The following is an 18005-nucleotide window of genomic DNA, read 5'->3' as shown; positions in this document are numbered from 1 at the left end:
TACTAGGGAAGTGCAACATGTCTGATCCCTGAAAGAACTGTTTTTCATATAGGTAAATATGACAAAGTAAGAGTCTGTTGCCCATTAATAAGAAATCAGACAGTGTAACTTCACTAGAATTTGATTCTTGAACTGGGCAGAAATTAAGTTCCAAATTTGTATTTGCTATAAAATCAGAATTGGTTTTGTCTGTTTCTCTAGTTGAGGAGCTGTGGGTAATGTTGAACATATTATCTTTAGAGTCAGAAAATGAGGTTAGAATGTGAATATGGCAGCAGTTTCAACAATTGAGGATTCAGATTTGAGCCCTGCAGTGTCTGGCTTTGTGTCCACGAGCTCCCTGGGCCCCAGCTCTGCCATGGGCTCTTTCTCAGAAGTGCCTGTGTTCTGCACTGGTGAGCAGTAGAAATGAGACAGTATGTGCAGAAATACATGTGAGAAGGGCAGTGTCTGTTAGGTATTTATTAAGTTCCCATGAATATTAGCCATTATCATTTATATAACTAATATTTGGAGAAAGAAATAAAAACACTATTTAATATAAGTTTTAAAATTGTTACAAGGAAGCAAAATCTGTACAGCAATTGTGATTTTATTCACATTGTTTTTACAGTTTTAAGAAGCGTTCTGTTAAATATTGGTAATGGTCACTACTACAACTAATTTTCTGGAAACTGTAACATTGTCTTAAAAAGATTTATTTATTTATTTGAACGTCAGAGTTACACAGACAGAGGAGAGGCAGAGAAAGAGTCTTCCATCCGATGGTTCACTTCTCAGTTGGCCACAATGGCCGGAGCTGTGCCAATTCGAAGCCAGGAGCCAGGAGCTTCTTCCAGGTCTCCCACGTGGGTGCAGGGGCCCAAGGACTTGGGCCATCTTTTACTGCTTTCCCAGGCCATAGCAGAGAGCTGGATCGGAAGTGGAGCAGCCGGGTCTCGAACTGGCACCCATATGGGATACTGGCACCGTAGGCCAGGGCATTAACCTGCTGTGCCACAGTGCTGGCCACTGTAACATCGTTTTTAAATCCATGAAATACAGAGTCTCAACTAACTCTAAGGCCATTTACTAATATGTGTTTGTATGTACCACTCACACAATGCATCAAAAAGTTCATGGAAAGTCGTATCAAGAGATAGGGTTATTTTGGTGCAAAAACATTTTGGGGAACCATACAGTTTTTTCGTAATACAGATTTTTCCATGAATGTTTCGAAGACCCCTCATATGCATGGCTTTCAAAAACTTTTGCACCAAAATCATACACACACACGTCTATCTGAGACAGAACTTTTATCTAAATGTCCGTAACAGCCAGAGCTAGGTTGGGCTGAAGTTGGGAGCCAGGAACTTAATCCTGGACTCCCATGTTTGTGGCAGGAACTTGAGCTATCGCCTGCTGGCCCCAGAGTCCAAATTAGCAAGGACCTAGAATTAAGAGCCAGAGTTAGGACTGGAACCCAGGCACTCAGATATACGGGACTTGGGCATCTTACCTGTAATCTTATGCAGTGGCCTGAACACCTAGTTCTAAACTAAACTTTTAGTTCTATTTTTCACTGAACTTTGAACTACCTTGTACACACATATCTGTGTGGATGTGGGTATGTGTGTGTATGGGTAGTATAGCCTTGCTCCAGTTCCTCATGCCAACAAGTTTGGAGATGAGAGATTTTGATGAAAATACATCTATGCAGGGCACATCTGCAGAGACTTTTTAAACTCAGCATGCAGATGGCTTTGTGAGTTCCCTGGGTCCCTAGGGGCTTGAATCTGGATGTGTCCAGTGATAGTGCGTGAGTGAGAACCTCTGGTGCCGTTTTGTATGTGACATTCAGATGGTGAGGCACATCTGAGACGACACCCACCCCATCACTTTTCTCCCTGATCCCTGACTCTCTGGGAGAGGCTCCATATGCGAAGTGCTGGAGTCCCATGTCACTGGGAGGGACTCATGGCTGGTTGTGCTGTTGTGCTGGGGCAACTGTTTACCCACAGCCACACCTCTGCTAGACCCTTTCCTGCTGGCCTGGCTTCCTCCTCCTTGAGGATTCTCCTTCCTTTCTGTAGTTGTTCAGAGACAGTGGCTGGCTTCTAACTAAACCGAATACATTTCTGTTTTGTTCCAGCTTGGCCCTCTCTTTCTCCACATGGCACATAGACATAAAAATGTTTCTGATTCTGTCAGTCCAGCTCCCCTGCCCTCAACTGGACACTCTTCAGTTCACTTCCCTGTGAGGGAAAGTGGGGTGGCTATGCATGGTAGGACTGGGGTGGAGATGAACAGCTTTCCTACATGGATATTTGACCACATTTACCTCAAGTGTAAGGAAAGGTTTCAGACTCAGTGTTGGCTGATCACTGGGAGTGTTGACACAAATAGCGTAGAACAGCAGGTAATCATAGATTTTTTAGCATTCGGCATTAAAATAACTTTGTTTTCTCTTTAATGAGCAGCCATTTTACTTCCCGTGGGTCTGTGGCCCCATAAAGAGTATATTCCTTAAGAAGTCACCAGATTGGGAAGATGAAAACCAGAGCAGAGTGAAAACTTAGTTCTGGATAATCCACAAACTAGGCCCCTCACAGGCAATCAAGAGTTGACTGTGCCTGTTAGATTCCTGCCCTGCTCCCCATCCCTGGGGAAATAACACATGCAAATTCTATAGCATGCATGGTGCAAACACAGCATTTTTGTTGTTGCATTCTTTCATTTATAATCTATCCATTTCTCCTAAAAACATTTTGACAGTCATTAATAAGTTGCTATCTAAAACATTAACATATAAAATACCAAAGTACAAATTTACTTTAGAATGAAATTATATCAAGTAATTTTTTACTATAACTACTTGAAAAATGCAAAATCTTGACTGTTCCTTTTGACACCCTTGCTGTAGTACACTCCCGTGTTCACTTCTGAGGTGTGGAGTATTATTCTGTACAGGGTTGTTGGGCTCTGGTCTGCTCAAGACTATACATCATGGCTGATGGTGTTATGAGCCAGCCTTATGCAGAGTATCCCTCCACACTGTGTGAGGCTTTGCAAAGCCCAAACTAGAATAGATTCAGTTAAATCACTGAAAAGTATTTCTGTTCAATGTGGGGCCAATGGGGTCACTGTAAGATAGTGACGGGATGACTTAGGGGTACTGTTTTGTTGAGGAATGTTCTCTGTTAACTTTGGGGGAGGGAATGTAGTGAGACGCTGGAAGAATTAATGCTGTAGTGCTCTTATTCCATAGAAATTACTCTTTTCAATTTAAGATTGAGAACCTCGACCCCCGAGGGATTCAGCTATCAGCTCTCTTCATGAGTGGGGTGGACATGGCGCTGTTCGCAAACGACGCGTGTGGACAGCCCATCCCCTGGGAGCACTGTTGTCCATGGATGTATTTTGATGGGAAGCTCTTCCAGTCCAAGCTCCTCAAAGCCAGCCGGGAAAAGACTCCGCTCATCGACCTCTGTGATGGTCAGGTATGTCGGGGGGCACCGCTGGCTAGCACGGAATACAGCACACTAGCTGAATCTGTCAGAACCAGTGTGATAGTGATGGTTTTAGATTAGGCCGAGCCAGTGTGTGACTGAGTGCTCCCATCAGACCATGGACTGCTTACTTCTCAGTAGTAGTTAGGTTGTGAAATTTGCCTTGAAAACTGAACCACCTCTTCTTGGGGGGAGGTCCAGGATGAGGTTCCTGTGAGGCTGTGGTCATACGCTTTCTTCAGGCAGTCAGTATGTGGCTTTGTTTGTATTGTTGATGACTGTTGCACTCACGGCCAATAGCACTGTAACTTATGCCTGAAGGAAACCTCTCTGATGAGTGTGTTTTTGCAACAAGCATGTCATATCTTCATGTGCATTTGGACAGCACATCAGCACCACACTTAGGGACCATTTTTAACAGCAGAATCACCACCAAAAGCACCCAAACTGAAAAATATGGCAAACACAGACCATGGAGGGGAGTGTTTGCAGCATGAGCTGAAGCAAGCAGGCAGGCTTGTCTCACTCAACCCGTGCCCAAGCCTGCCAACAACCAGGGAAGTGCCAAGAGTATCAGTTTGGAGTACAGACAATGCAGTATTTCACAGTAGGTGAAGCTGCAGATACAGAACTCACGAGCAGTGGAGTTGGCATGTGTGGTTCTGCCAGTGTGCGTGTAGGCCTGGCAGGAGCAGAGCTGAATAGTCACCGCTGTCCTTGCTTTGCAGGCCGAGCAGGCTGCCAAGGTGGAGAAGATGCGCCAGAGCATCCTCGAGGGGCTCAACCTCTCCCGGCAGAACCACCCCCTGCCCTTCCCCCCACCCCCCGCCCTGCCCTTCTACCCCACCTCAGTGTACCCACGGCACTTCGGGCCCGTGCCACCCTCCCAAGGCAGGGGCAGAGGCTTTGCAGGTGAGTCGTGTGGCAGCGTTTGTCTAGGTGGGAGGAGAGGCAGTCTACTAGGGAGCCAGAGCTACAGTGCAGAGACCCTGTAACTGTCAGTCTGTCTGCAAAGCAGCAAGGGGGTGGTGGGGGAGGGAGAGTGGGAGCCGCCCCGCTGACCAGAACCTGTTCACACAGCTAGAAACCCTTTCCTCAAAATTTTGGATTAAGGTTTCTTTGGGAGAAAATAAATCCATGTGAGTTGGGGAGCTGTCTTTGAGTTCAGCCCTCGTCAGTGCACTCTTGGAGGCCCTGCTACAGGGAGGGTGGCCAGCGGTGCTATCCCTGAGGACCTGGGGTGCAGATGGTGCGCCAGCAACTGCCACTGAAGGAGACGCTGTCCCTCATGCTTTTCCCCTGTCTCTCTCTGCCTGGGTCCTACAGGAGTCTGTGGCTTTGGAGGCCCCTATGGGGAAGCGGTAGCAACAGGCCCCTACCGAGCCTTCCGGGTGGCGGCGTCGGGACCCTGCGGAGCCTTCTCAGGCAGTGACAGCAGCAGAACTAGCAAGGCCCAGGGCGGTAATTATCACCCTCCTCCTCTCCCCCCATGAAAGCTGTTGCTGCCAGCACTTCTTGCTCCAGCCCCTTCCTGTCCTCTTGAGCCACCCCAGTGCACACCCTATCTCCTGCGCCCTCTCTTGAGGGTAGGCTGTCCAGTCTGCTAGAGCAGAGCTGGCCACGCCCCATGCACGCAGGATCAGCGCGGACTCCTGCCCAGCGGTGTCTTGGTCCTCGGTGGGGATCCTTGGTTAAAGGTGCCTTGCTGGGACAGAGGGCTCTAAGGGGCACGCGAGTCCTGGTGTGAACAGTCGGTCACAATTTGTTTCATAGAAACATTTTCACAGAAGATCTGACACCAGGTATATAAACAAGTTAGATACTGTCCATTCCCGCTGCTGCTTCTGTTCTCATTTATGTTGTGTGTGTGTGAGGGGAACAAAGCCTTATTTGTTCTGGAGACACTTGTGACTCTGCTGTGGCTTTGTCCTCTTCCCACATCTTGGAGCTGCAAATCTCTGTAGCCATCAAGTGACCCCGCGGGGTAACGGAGGACAGGCAAGCCTCGCTGCAGCCCCACATTCTATCTCTGACTCAGGTCCCTAGGGTGCTCAGGGAGGCCAACAGGAGGCGCCGGCTGTGGGAAGGAGACTCCTGCAGACCAGCTGTGCCTGCACCTTCTGCAGTGGAGTCCCCCCTTCCCCCAGCCTCCCATGGGGCTTTTCTGCCCCTGGCTGCGCCTCCTGCAGCTCCACCGCGTCCTCCGCCACTTGGCTGCTGCCGCTCCTTCAGCGCCGCCCTGTGTTGGCCCACAAGGCTGAAGGACAGGGGCGGGGTTGCCATGGGTGCTGTGGGGTGAGAGGGATCCTCTAGTCAAAGGGAACGCTCCTAACGTTGTGTCTGGAGTTCAGGCCCTTGCTGGGCAGGGCTGCGCCCGGGACCCTGGGACCCTAAAGAGTGAATAGAGAAGAGCTGTAAAGTAGTTTAACTGGATGGCGTATGGAAACATTATTATTTTGGATATTTTGTGTTAAGTAGGATTGATTATTAAAACTTCATCCACTTCATTGGCTACCAGAAAATATAAGGCAAAGCCGTGAGGTGGCTGTGACCACAGCTGACACCGGGAAACCGGGACCTCATTATAACCCAGCCCCCTGCCAGAAAACAAGATACCTGAGGTTCTATTTTATTTCTTTTTGAAGACTATTTATTTATTTATTTGAAAGGCGAGAGAGTTAGAGATCTTTCATTTGCTGGTTCACTCCAAATGGGCACAACAGTCAGGGCTGTGCCAGGCTGAAGCCAGGAGCTTGGAACTTTTTTCAGTCTCCCCTGTGGATGCAGGAGCCCAAGCACTTGGGCCATCTGCTGCTGCTTTCCCAGACCATTAGCAGGGAGCTGGATGGGAAGAAGCAGCTGAGACTTGAACTGGCACTCATGGGATGCCAGATTGCAGGTGGGAGCTTAACTCAGTGTGCCAGTGCTCACCCCTGTTGTATTTCTTTTTATCAGATACTTCTCAATTAATAATTTGAGAGTTTTCTTGCATTAGAAAACCTAACAATATGCAGGCTACCAGAAATGAATAGAAGTTAGTGATTTCAATGAATAGTTGTGATTCTGCTTAAGGAAACTCTACAGACTAATTGCCTTCTGTAATGTTTGCTAAGGTTGTAAACATGAAAGCGATTTGCCTAAAGAGGAAAACGCTGACCGCAGAAACGCTCCCAGTGATGCCGGGCGAGCCTCTCGCGGGGCTGTGGTACCTCGTTTGATCCTCTTCTCTCTGAAGCGCCTTGCAGCTGCAGCCACATTCAGTTGTCACAGGTTTTTCATGACAGTTGAAAATCAAGCGGTGCAGAGTCTTCTCAGGGCAGGATGAAGCAGCTTCATCCAAAATATGAACCCAAATGCAAAGAAGTGGCTTGCTTGTTTCTGTGTTCACTGTTCTCAGTGCTGTGGTTGTAAAGATGTTTTCTTCTTGTGTGTTTTCTGTGCAGGAGTCCAACCTATGCCTTCTCAGGGAGGGAAGCTAGAAATCGCTGGCACCGTGGTGGGCCACTGGGCCGGGAGCAGGCGGGGCCGGGGGGGCCGTGGGCCCTTCCCCTTGCAGGTGGTCTCTGTTGGAGGATCTGCCAGAGGGTGCGTTGGGACTGGGAACATACATTTCACATGAACAGAAAACAGCCTCTCACTTGCCTTTTTACATGAGTTTTTATATTGTTTCATATATGTTCTAAAACTAACCTTCTTAATGGTTGCATAGGATTCCATAACAGAGCATTAAGTAAGTAATTAAATAACCACACACAGTTAACCAGATGGGTTTTCCAAATATTACCTCTAAACAGTTTTTTTTAGATTTGTTTATTTTTTTGAAAGTCAAGTTAAGACAGAGAGAGATCTTCCATCTTCTGGTTTACTCCCCAGTTGTCTGCAATGGCCAGGGCTGGGCCAAGCTGGAGCCGTGAGACAGGAACTTCTTCCAGGTTCTTTATGGGTACAAGGGCCAGAGCACTTAGTCCATATCCCACTGCTTTTCCCAGGTCATTAGCAGGGAGCTGGATCAGAAATGAAGCAGCCAGGACTCTAATCAGGGCCCGTATGGGATGCCAGCATTGCAGGCAGTGGCTTTACTCCACAATGTCAACCCTTAAACTTAATATTTTTTATTTTTTAAAGTGTCATTTAAAACAGATGCATTGAATATAAACCAAAAATATATATATAAATGTTTGAAGTAGCCATACTTAAACTCTATGCTTTATAGAGCATAGGTTTGTTTTTTTTTTTTTAAAGATTTATTTATTTATGTATTAGGCAGAGAGAGAGAGAGGGAGGGAGGGAGGGAGGTATTATGTCCACTGCTTCACTTCCCAAATGGTCACAATGACCAATCTGAAACCTGGACTTGGGTTGATCTGAAGCCAGGAGCCTGGAGCTTCTTTGGAGTCTCTTGTGCGGGTGCAGGGTCCCAGCCAAATACTTGGGCCATCTTCTACTGCTTTCCCACACCATGGCAGAGAGCTGAATTGGAAGTGAAGCAGCTGAGACTCGAACTAGTACCCAGATGGAATGCCGGCACTGTGGGCGGTGGCTTTACCCACTGCTCCACAGTGCTGGCCCCTAGATGAGGCATTTTTAAAGTCTTTTGCTATATTATTGTGAATGCCATCTGTAATGGCTCTACGTCTGTTTGCTGTTGTCCCTTCTGTTCACTTAGGCGTCCAAGAGGAGTTATTTCCACCCCAGTGATTCGAACCTTTGGAAGAGGTGGAAGGTACTACGGCAGAGGCTATAAGAACCAGGGAGCGATTCAGGTAATTGTGCACACAGCACTGCTGCTGTTGTCCCGGCTGTGTCTCCTCCCTGAGGTGGGATTTCCGTGCCTGTGCTCAGACTTAGGGGTGAAGGTGTTCTGTAGATGTCCTGCATGAGCAATGCCTGGCACAAGGGTGCTTTTCTTTTTTAAAACTAAGATCCTTGGGGCTGGTGTCATGGCATAGTGGGTAAAGCCACCACCTGTGATGCTGGCATCCCAAATAGGCACCAATTCATGTCCTGGCTGCTCCACTTCCAGTCTAGCTGCCTGCTAATGGCCTGGGACGACAGCTGAAGATGACCAAGCACTTAGGCCCCTGTACCCATGTTGGGGACCTGGAAGAAGCTCCAGGTTCGTGGCTTCTTATTGGCCCAGCTACTGGTTTTGGATCAGCCATTATAACCATTTGGGGAGTGAACCAACAGATGGAGGATCTCTCTCTCTTTTTTTAAAAGATTTATTTATTTATTTATTTATTTGGAAGTCAGAGCTACAAGAGAGAAGGGGAGAGGGGAGGAAGTAGTGTATCTGTTGGTTTACTCCTCAAGTGGCCGCAACAGCTGGAGCTGTGCCAATCTGAAGCTAGGGTCTCCCATGTGGGTACAGGGGTCTAAAGCCTTGGGCCATCTTCTACTGCTTTCCTAGGGCATAGCAGAGAGCTAGATCGGAAGTGGAGCAGCCGGGTCTAACCGGCGCCCATATGGGGTGCCAGCACTGCAGATGGTGGCTTTACCTGCTACGCCACAGCGCCGGCCCCGAGGATATCTCTTTCTCGCTCCCTCTAATTCTTTCAAATAAATAAATAAATCTTTAAAAAAAATTTCCTCAGTGTGGATGTTTTGCCTAATAGTTAAGACACTGCTTTATTTTTATTTATTTATTTTTTGACAGGCAGAATTAGAGAGAGAGAGAGAGAGGAAAGGTCTTCCTTTTTCTGTTGGTTACCCCCCAAGTGGCCACTACAGCCGGCGTGCTGCGCCGATCCGAAGCCAGGAAAGACCCAGATTGAGTTCCTGGTTTCTGGCTTTGGCCTGGTTCAGGCTCTGCTGTTGTGGGAATTTGGGGAGTGGACTAGTGGATGGAAGCACGTCCTCTCTCTCTCTCTCTCTCTCTCTCTCTCTCACCTTCCTCCTCCCCCCCCCCCCCCACCTTAGAAATAAATAAATAATTAAGAAAAAAACATCCTCATGAGCTCCTCTTGATGTTTCTAATTCAGATCGAGAACTATAGGGCTCTTAATTAACATCTGTCAGGTGTGTGCTTCCTTTCTCCTGTACCTTGTCAGAGTCTGGGCTTTTCCTGTGGATGGTGCTGGGGGAAGGTGCACCGGTGCACATATAAATCCACTGTGCACAGGGACACATTGCACGCACAGGCTGAGGAAGTCTCTTAATGCCTATTCAAGAACAGTTCAAAGAAGGTGTCTGCATGTCCCCTCCTCATTCTCCACCATTCTTGTGCTTAAAAAAAAAAAATAGCAGTGCTATTATTATCTGTGTTGTCTGTGCAGATGGCCATGACCTACTACACTTTCCTTTACCTCGTTTGTTTTGGTTCTATAAATACCTTCCTGTCCTATGCCCCCCACCATCCAGTGTCTTTGCATGTCTTTTGGGTGCTGAAACCCCTTCTTTCATAGATTATTCTGAAAGAATGCCTTCAGAAAGATTTAGAGAGACAATCTTTGATGTGAAGTAGAGATTTCTCCTTATCCTTGGAAGCATAGGCTCCTGTTTTTTCTCCTCACGTTACCTTGTGTCATTTTCTTCTTGCATAAAGAGTGGCTGAAAAAGACTGACAGTAATATAATTTTCTTTCCCTTTGAAGCAGCTTGCTGATTTGATGTAAATGTTCAAACTGGTTTTGTTTCCCCATGCAAGTTCAGTGCCTTTCCTTGTGCCATTTGTTTGGGATCCCTGTTCCTAGTGCAGGGGACACTCTTCCCAAATGTGGTTTCCGATCTTTTTTTTTTTTTTTTTTGACAGGCAGAGTGGACAGTGAGAGAGAGAGACAGAGAGAAAGGTCTTCCTTTGCCGTTGGTTCACCCTCCAATGGCCGCCGCGGTTGGCGCGCTGCGGCCGGCGCACCGCGCTGATCCGATGGCAGGAGCCAGGAGCCAGGTGCTTTTCCTGGTCTCCCATAGGGTGCAGGGCCCAAGCACCTGGGCCATCCTCCACTGCACTCCCTGGCCACAGCAGAGGGCTGGCCTGGAAGAGGGGCAACCGGGACAGAATCCGGCGCCCCTACCAGGACTAGAACCCGGTGTGCCGGCGCCGCTAGGCGGAGGATTAGCCTAGTGAGCCGCGGCGCCGGCCCCGATCTTATTTCAGAAAGTCATCCCGAATGAATGGTTCTGTGTTTGTTCCTTTACTTTGCTTTGTCGCTGTCCTGGTGCTCCCATCACCCCGTCATGCTCTTCTGGGCCTGTCTTCAATATGTGGCTTACTCGTTTGATTCTTTGTCATCTCTTCTGTCTTTGTTGGCACATAACTCACATACAGTTTATCTATTTAAAGTGTACAATTCAGTGATTTTTTTTTAAAGACTGATTTGTAGACCAACTTCAGGTTAAGTTTTAATAGGCAGATACAGAGTTTTCCCATGTACCTCTCGCTCCTTCCTCCTCACAGTGTCCTCCACTGTGAGCATCCCCTTCCAGAATGTACATTTGTTTCGATCCATGATCTACACCGACACGTCATTATCATTCATATGAGGGTTCTGTCCTGATGTCCTGTATTCTGTGGGTTTAGACAGTGTATTATGACAGGATCCACCACTGTTGGCTCATACAGAGTAGTATGACGGACCTAAAAGTCCTCCATGTGCCATTTAGTCAGCCTCCCTCACAATGACTCCATAATCCACTGATCTTTTAAAGATTTATTTATTTGAGAGGCAGAGTTATAGACAGTGAGAGGAAGAGACAGAGAGAAAGGTCTTCCATCTGCTGGTTCACTACCCAAATAGCCGCAACGTTCAGAGCTGGGTCAATCCAGGTCTCCCATGAGGGTGCAGGGCTCCAAGCACTCGGGCCATCTTCCACTGCTTTCCCGGGCCATAGCAGAGAGCTGGATCGGAAGAGGAGGTGCCCATATGGGATGCCGGCCCCACAGGTGGAGGATTAACCTGCGCCACAGCACTGGCCCCCACACTGATCTTTTCACTGCCCCCATAATTTTGCCTTTTCCAAAATATCACATACTTGGGATCATACAGTATGGTGCCTTTTCAGACTGGCTTCTTGCACTCAGTGATACACATTTAAGGTTCTTCCATGTTTTTCATGGCTTGATAGCTTATTTTTTAGCGTTGAATGATATTCCATTGTGCAGATAAGCCGATTTATTTATATACTCCTCTCCTGAAGGACACAGTGGTTGCCAAGCTGTCTTCCAAAGTAGCTGCAGCATGTTGCACTCCCACCAGCAGTGAATAAGTTGTTTTTAAAGATTCATTTATTTATTTGAAAGTGAGTTACGGACCCAGCGTTGTGTTATAGCAGGTAAAGCTGCCACTTGCAACTCCAGTATCCCATATGGGCACCAGTTCGAGTCCCAGTTGCTCCACTTCCCATCCAACTCCCTGCTAATGTAGCTGGGAAGGCAGCAGAAGATGGCCCAAGTCCATGGGCCCCTGCACCCACATGGGCGATGGAAAAAGCTCCTGGCTCCTGGCTTCAACCTGGCCCAGCACCAGCCATTTGGAGAGTAAGACAGTAGATGGACGATCTCTCTGTCTCTCTGTCTCTCTCTCTCTCAGTCTCTTCTCTCTTGTAAACTCTGACTTTCAAATAAATAAATAAATATTTAAAAAGAGAGAGAGAAAGAATTACAGAGAGAGGTCTTCCATCCATTGATTCACTCACCAGATGGTACATGACAGGGCTGGGCCAGGCCAGAGCCAGGAACTTCTTCTTGGTCTCCCATGTCGGTGACAGAGACCCAAGCACTTTAGCCATCTTCAGTTGCTTTTCAAAGGCCATTAGCAGAGACCTGGACCAGAAGTACAGCACAAAGGAAAAATGAACTGATGGGCTGGTGCTGTGGCGCAGTAGGTTAATCCTCCGCCTGCGGCGCCAGAATCCCATATGGGCACCAATTCTAGTCCTGGCTGCTGCTCTTCCAATCCAGCTCTCTGCCGTGGCCTGGGAAAGCAGTAGAAGATGGCCCAGGTGCTTGGGCCCCTGCACCCACGTGGGAGACCCAGAAGAAGCTTCTGGCTCCTGGCTTCGTATCGGTGCAGCTCCAGCCATTGTGACTATTTGGGGAGTGAACCAACTGAAGGAAGACCTTTCTCTCTGTCTCTCCCTCTCACTGTCTGTAACTCTACCTCTCAAATAAATAACTAAAATCTTTAAAAAAAAAAAAGAAAAAAGAAAGAAGAAAAACGAACTGGCGAATGTGTGGGATGCGGCATCACAGCTGTCGGCTTTACCTGCTACCCCACGATGTTGGACCCCAGGGCATCCTCAGCAGCACTGGTGTGTCGTGTGGTGGTTCTGGTCGTTCTGATGTGTGCAGTGTAGCTCGTCGTTGCTTTAGCTGTGCTCCCCCGGTGACACGTGGTCGAGCACCTTTTCATCAGCTTATTTGCCATCTTTGTTTTAGCTTTGGTGGAGTCTGTTCAGGTCTTTGCCCCAATATGTCGTCACGTTATTTTAATTGGGTGGGTTTCGGCGTATTCGCAGGATCAAGTGGCCAGCAGTGCTAACTATAGGACATGCATCACTCTCCTAGTAGAAACTCCTTTCTCATTCATGGGCAGTCACCCCCCAGTCGTGCCACCCCTGGCTGCTGGTGACTGCTGATCAATTCTGTGTGTCCTTGGACTGCCTGTTAGGGGTGTTTGACTGGAGAGCGCAGCTGGTAGCCTGTATCAGGACATTTTGTTGCTGAGTCATGTTCCATTCTATGGACAGACCACATTTTTAAAATCCATTGATGGATATTTGGGTTTCTGCCTTTTGGATATTGTGAATAATAGTGATATGAATATTCATCTGTAAGCTTTTCTGTGGACAAATGTTTCCAGTTCTTTTGGGAGTGGAATTGCTGGGTCCACTGCTCTCTCTGCCACACTGGTTCCCACCAGCTGAGTTCCCACCAGCAGTGCACAGGGGCTGCAGTGTCTCCACAGCCTCAACAGCGTGTTGAGAGTCTGTGCCTCGTGCATGTGAAGTGGTAGCATTGTGTTTTTGATTTGCATTTCCTCTATCTTCCTTTCTTTTGCATCTTTAAAATGTTCTTCCCCTAGATTTTCTGAAGTTGTTTGTTCTTGGTGTTTCCTCTGCCTTAGTCTTTATTCTTAAAGTTTAATTTCTGCTGCTCTTTCATTTCGTCTATCGTGTTATTCTCCTGTTTTGTCAGAGGAGGTGCTCTCAGTCTTTCTTACGCTCCCATCTTTCTGATGTGGTTGGTTGTCTGTGGGATGTGTCTGCATTCTGTATTTTCTCTTTGCTTTTAGTGTTGTGTGTGATTCCATCTTGGTGTTTTCTGTTGCACATTTTTAGGTGAAGTTGGGTCTTATGTACCTTGAGAGTTTGGCTGGACGCTGTGCACAGTGTTGCTGTCGTTCCTGTTAATTCTCACCTCGTGTTAAACACACACAGCGGCTGGCGCCGCGGCTCACTAGGCTAATCCTCCGCCTTGTGGCGCCGGCACACCGGGTTCTAGTCCTGGTCGGGGCGCCGGATTCTGTCCCGGTTGCCCCTCTTCCAGGCCAGCTCTCTGCTATGGCCAGGGAGTTTAGTGGAGGGTGGCCCAAGTGCTTGGGCCCTGCACCCCATGGGAGACCAGGAGAAGCACCTGGCTCCTGCCATCGGATTAGCGTGATGCGCCGGCCGCAGCAGCCAATGGAGGATGAACCAATGGCAAAAGGAAGACCTTTCTCTCTTTCTCTCTCACTGTCCACTCTGCCTGTCAAACACACACACACACACACACACACACACAGAGCTTGCTTCTTGCATTTCAGGGCCTTCTCTTTCCCTGCCTCTGTTGCTGCTGTCCACGCCGCTTGTATTTCACTCCCAGCACTTGTTCTCGCTGGGAGCCCATCCTGGTGGTTGGTGGGTTCTCAGAGGAGGCTGCGCTGCTGAGATGGTGCGCTTGGCAGTAGTGGAAGGAGCTACCTGGAGCAGAGCTTTCAGGGGAAACAGACAGGGTGTCTGTTTCCACACGGGGAAAGCCAGCTTTTTTTCATCGCCTGTATCCTTTATGCACACCCTTCCCCTGCTACCCTGAGCACTCCCAACAGCCAGACCCCTGGCGGTTCCTGGTGCCCCTGGGGGATGTGTGTGCTCCCATGCCAGGTGTTGCTTCCGCCCTGCAGGTGGCTCTGCTGCAGCAGGTGAGCTCTGAGATTTGAAAGGAGGTAGTGAAAATGTCAGCATTTTTTCCTCCCCTTCTTGGTCCTGCTATAATTTTATATTGGGTATTTGTCTCACAGTTCCACAGAATGACTCAAGGAGAAGAGCACTAAAAAAAGATTTATTTGAAAGGTGAAATTATAGAGAGGTCTTCCATCCACTGGTTCACTTCCCAGATCCTAGATGGCCGTACTGGCTAGAGCTGTGCTGATCCAAAGCCAGGAGCCTTGGAGCTTCTTCTGGGTCTCCCATGTTGGGCCAGGGGCCCAAGGACTTGGGCCATCTTTTACTGCTTTCCCAGGCCATAGCAGAGAGCTGGATCGGAAGTGGAGCAGCCAGGTCTTGAACTGGTGCGCATATGGGATGCCAGCACTGCAGGCAGTGGTTTTACCCACTATGCCACCCGCTGGCCCCAAGAAGGGCATTTTGGTATCCTAACGTTTTTATTTGGAAGCTAAGATAAGATACTGTGGGGGGGGGGGGGGATTGGTGGCATGCTGCTCCCTGGAGGTCTCTGGGCACAACCTGAATTGAGCAGTGGGCTTTGTCCTTAGTAAGGCCAATGCCCTGTATATCAGGATAGAAGGAATGGAAGGTGCTAGAAGGCACCATCTGGGGTGGGAAGGGAGTAGGGTGATGAGACAGAAGTGCTTGCTCTCATCTGAGACATGGCCACTGGGAGGGGAAGCCATGCAAGTTTGCTTGTGCACTGCGTGTGATGCCTCCTGGCTCTGAGGGATCCCTGCAGACATGGGCGGGGGCAGAGCTGCTGCTAGGCACCCCACAGTGGCCTGGAGTGGCTGTGCATCAGTCCCTGGGCTGATTTTTTTTTTTTCTAAGAGTTATATTTATCTGTTTATTTTTAAAAGATTTATTTATGCACAGTTACAGAAGGGGGAGACACACACACACATACACACACAGATCTTTGACCTGCTGATTCATGCCCTAAATGCCTGCAACAGGCAGGCTGGGTCAGGCTGGAGCCAGGAACTCCATTTGTCCCGCAAGAATGGCATGGGCCCAAGCACTTGAGCCATATTCTACTACATCTGAACCAGGCACTCCAAAATGGGGTGTAGGCATCCGAAGCACCACAGCACTTCATTCTAGAGTTAGCTTTAAATCTGTTAACCGGAGGGGGGCTCATTCAGAAGCCACCACCACAGATGTGCCACCATGATCAATGCCAGTTTGTTGCTTGTTGAGGTTTCCCACATACATGGGGTTTATGCATGGTCAGAAGACCTGCTAATTTGGGTTGCATGTGTTACCCCATTATGTCTCATCATATATATATGTGTGTGTGTGTGTGTGTGTGTGTGTGTGTGTATATATATATATATATATGACACATAAACTTAAATTGAGCACATAATATACCACTTAGAGTGCTCTGGTGTCTGCGGGGCACCCTGAGGCCAGCGTGGGCCCCTCTGTCCCTGCTGCTTGTTCGAAGCCTCCTCCTCACGCCCTGTCTCCTTCCATGCAGGGCAGACCTCCGTATGCTGCTTCAGCAGAGGAAGTGGCCAAAGAGCTCAAGTCGAAATCCGGGGAACCCAAGTCATCTGCTGCCTCTTCAGACGGGTCCCTGGCAGAAAACGGAGTGACCGCCGAGGAGAAGCCCCTGCCCCAGATGAATGGGAGTGCGGGTGATGCCAGGGCCCCCAGCCGCTCCGAAAGTGCCTTGAACAGTGACTCTAAAACGTGCAATACAAATCCTCGCTTAAATGCACTAAGTACAGACAGCGCCTGCCGCAGAGAAGCTGCTCTGGAGGCGGCTGTCTTAAATAAAGAAGAGTAAACTTATTTTTTATAGAGGGTGAAGGATGCTGGAAGGGTAAGGATTTAGGAATATCTGGAGAGAAAGAGAGCCTGCAGTTACGTACATTTTGTCCTTTCCGTAAGAGAAAAATGAGGACTTTGGAAATTCAGATCCCTCTTTGATATCAGAGATTTAAACAACACATTTTTAGTTTTAACCAGTTGTGGTCAAAATGCTACAATAAAACAAAAAGAGAGAAAGAAAATGAAGAGCATTTGACTCCCGCACTTAAAATGAAGTACACATAAAGTTTAAACTGGTTATGACAAAAGCCTATAGTTGTGTTTCTTGAACTATAAAGAAAACAAATTTTGGCAGTCTTTAAGTATATATAGCTTAAAATATAATTTTTAGCATTTGGCACCATATGTATGCCATTATATTTGATTTTGCATTACTGTTTCACAATGAAGCTTTGTTTAAGGCTTTGTTTTTTATGATTATGAAAGAAATAAGGCACAACCACAGTTTTTCTTTCTTAAATTTCATCACTGTTGATGTGGTTCTTTTGTGTTAAAAAAAAAAGTGCAACTATCGAAACTGAAAAATTATAGAGTAATATTGCCGTTCTGCTGATTTTTAAATACACAGTACATCATACATACTTTATAAGCAAGTTAAATGGAGGTAAAGTTGAAATCATAGAAGATGCAAATGACCTTTCAAAATCCACACAATGTGTTCTGAAACTTTTGGTGACTAATACCATGCATCTGCGATCAGTGAACTATGTGGTTTTGAATCGGATGTAGACGTTAGTACTACTACTTGAGCTAAACTTCTGCATGGTTCATAATTTTTAAAGTGTGTAGTTAATATTATGCATGTTATTGTCCTTTCTTCCATTCTTACCAGTATGTGCCCATTTGCAAAACAAAAATGCTAATAATCAGTAATAGTCCTATAAAAGATGTTAACTCTGTTTAGTAATTGACTGATCTTGCTCTAACCTTAAAATTTTGTGATTATTGACCTCTGTTGCATTTATTCTAAAACCCCCCAAAATTATCTAGCCGTCTCAAATATCAACATTACCCTGGTGTATTCACTGCTGTATGCATTATTGTTCTTTGTTGCTGTTTTATGCCTTCATATTAGCAAAATATGAAATTCTGTGAAAAAAAAAAAAAACCCTTTGATCTTAAAAAAAAAAAAACACCCCCCCCTTCTGTAGCAGGAAACAAATTGCTTGTTCTGAGAACTTTCCCATCAAGAATTTAGTAGAAGCAGGTATACTTCTATCATTTTGATGTTTTTGTTAATGTTTCCAAACAATGTACTTTGAAATCAGAATCACTTCTTATCGTTTTCATATACTTCTGATGCTCTTCATCACATTAGTGATCAGAAATGAAGTGTAATTCCCCAACCCCTGCCCGCAAGAGCTAAGTAGGATCTTACTGTAAGTTGAAGGGAGTTCTGCCCTAACTCATGGATTGTGAAGAATGAACTGCTGTTGGGTTTGATTGACTGTCGATGGACTGTGGTGTGGCGTATTGGAGGCTATTGAATGCAACTTACAATGCTTAATAAAAATCTTTATTCTTTTAGTATAAA

The 18005-nt window shown here is 47.1% G+C and overlaps 1 protein-coding gene across 1 annotated transcript in view; it reads left to right on the top strand.

Annotated features, from left to right (window-relative positions):
• The window catches only part of FAM120A (family with sequence similarity 120 member A), a 118264-nt gene extending 100259 nt beyond the window's left edge, over nucleotides 1–18005 (top strand). Inside the window, exons 13-18 of the mRNA XM_051846971.3 lie at nucleotides 3270–3479; nucleotides 4217–4400; nucleotides 4815–4949; nucleotides 6932–7073; nucleotides 8155–8251; nucleotides 16116–18005. Coding sequence (XP_051702931.3) covers nucleotides 3270–3479; nucleotides 4217–4400; nucleotides 4815–4949; nucleotides 6932–7073; nucleotides 8155–8251; nucleotides 16116–16427 — 1080 coding nt within the window. The 3' untranslated portion in view covers nucleotides 16428–18005. The remainder of the gene's footprint in view (nucleotides 1–3269; nucleotides 3480–4216; nucleotides 4401–4814; nucleotides 4950–6931; nucleotides 7074–8154; nucleotides 8252–16115) is intronic.

This window comes from Oryctolagus cuniculus, chromosome 1 (assembly GCF_051225735.1).
Source record: "Oryctolagus cuniculus isolate XC-2025 breed Fujian yellow rabbit chromosome 1, ASM5122573v1, whole genome shotgun sequence".
Lineage (NCBI taxonomy): Eukaryota > Metazoa > Chordata > Mammalia > Lagomorpha > Leporidae > Oryctolagus > Oryctolagus cuniculus.
Note: the sequence above shows the minus strand (reverse complement) of the source record. Positions and strands in the feature narration are given on the sequence as shown.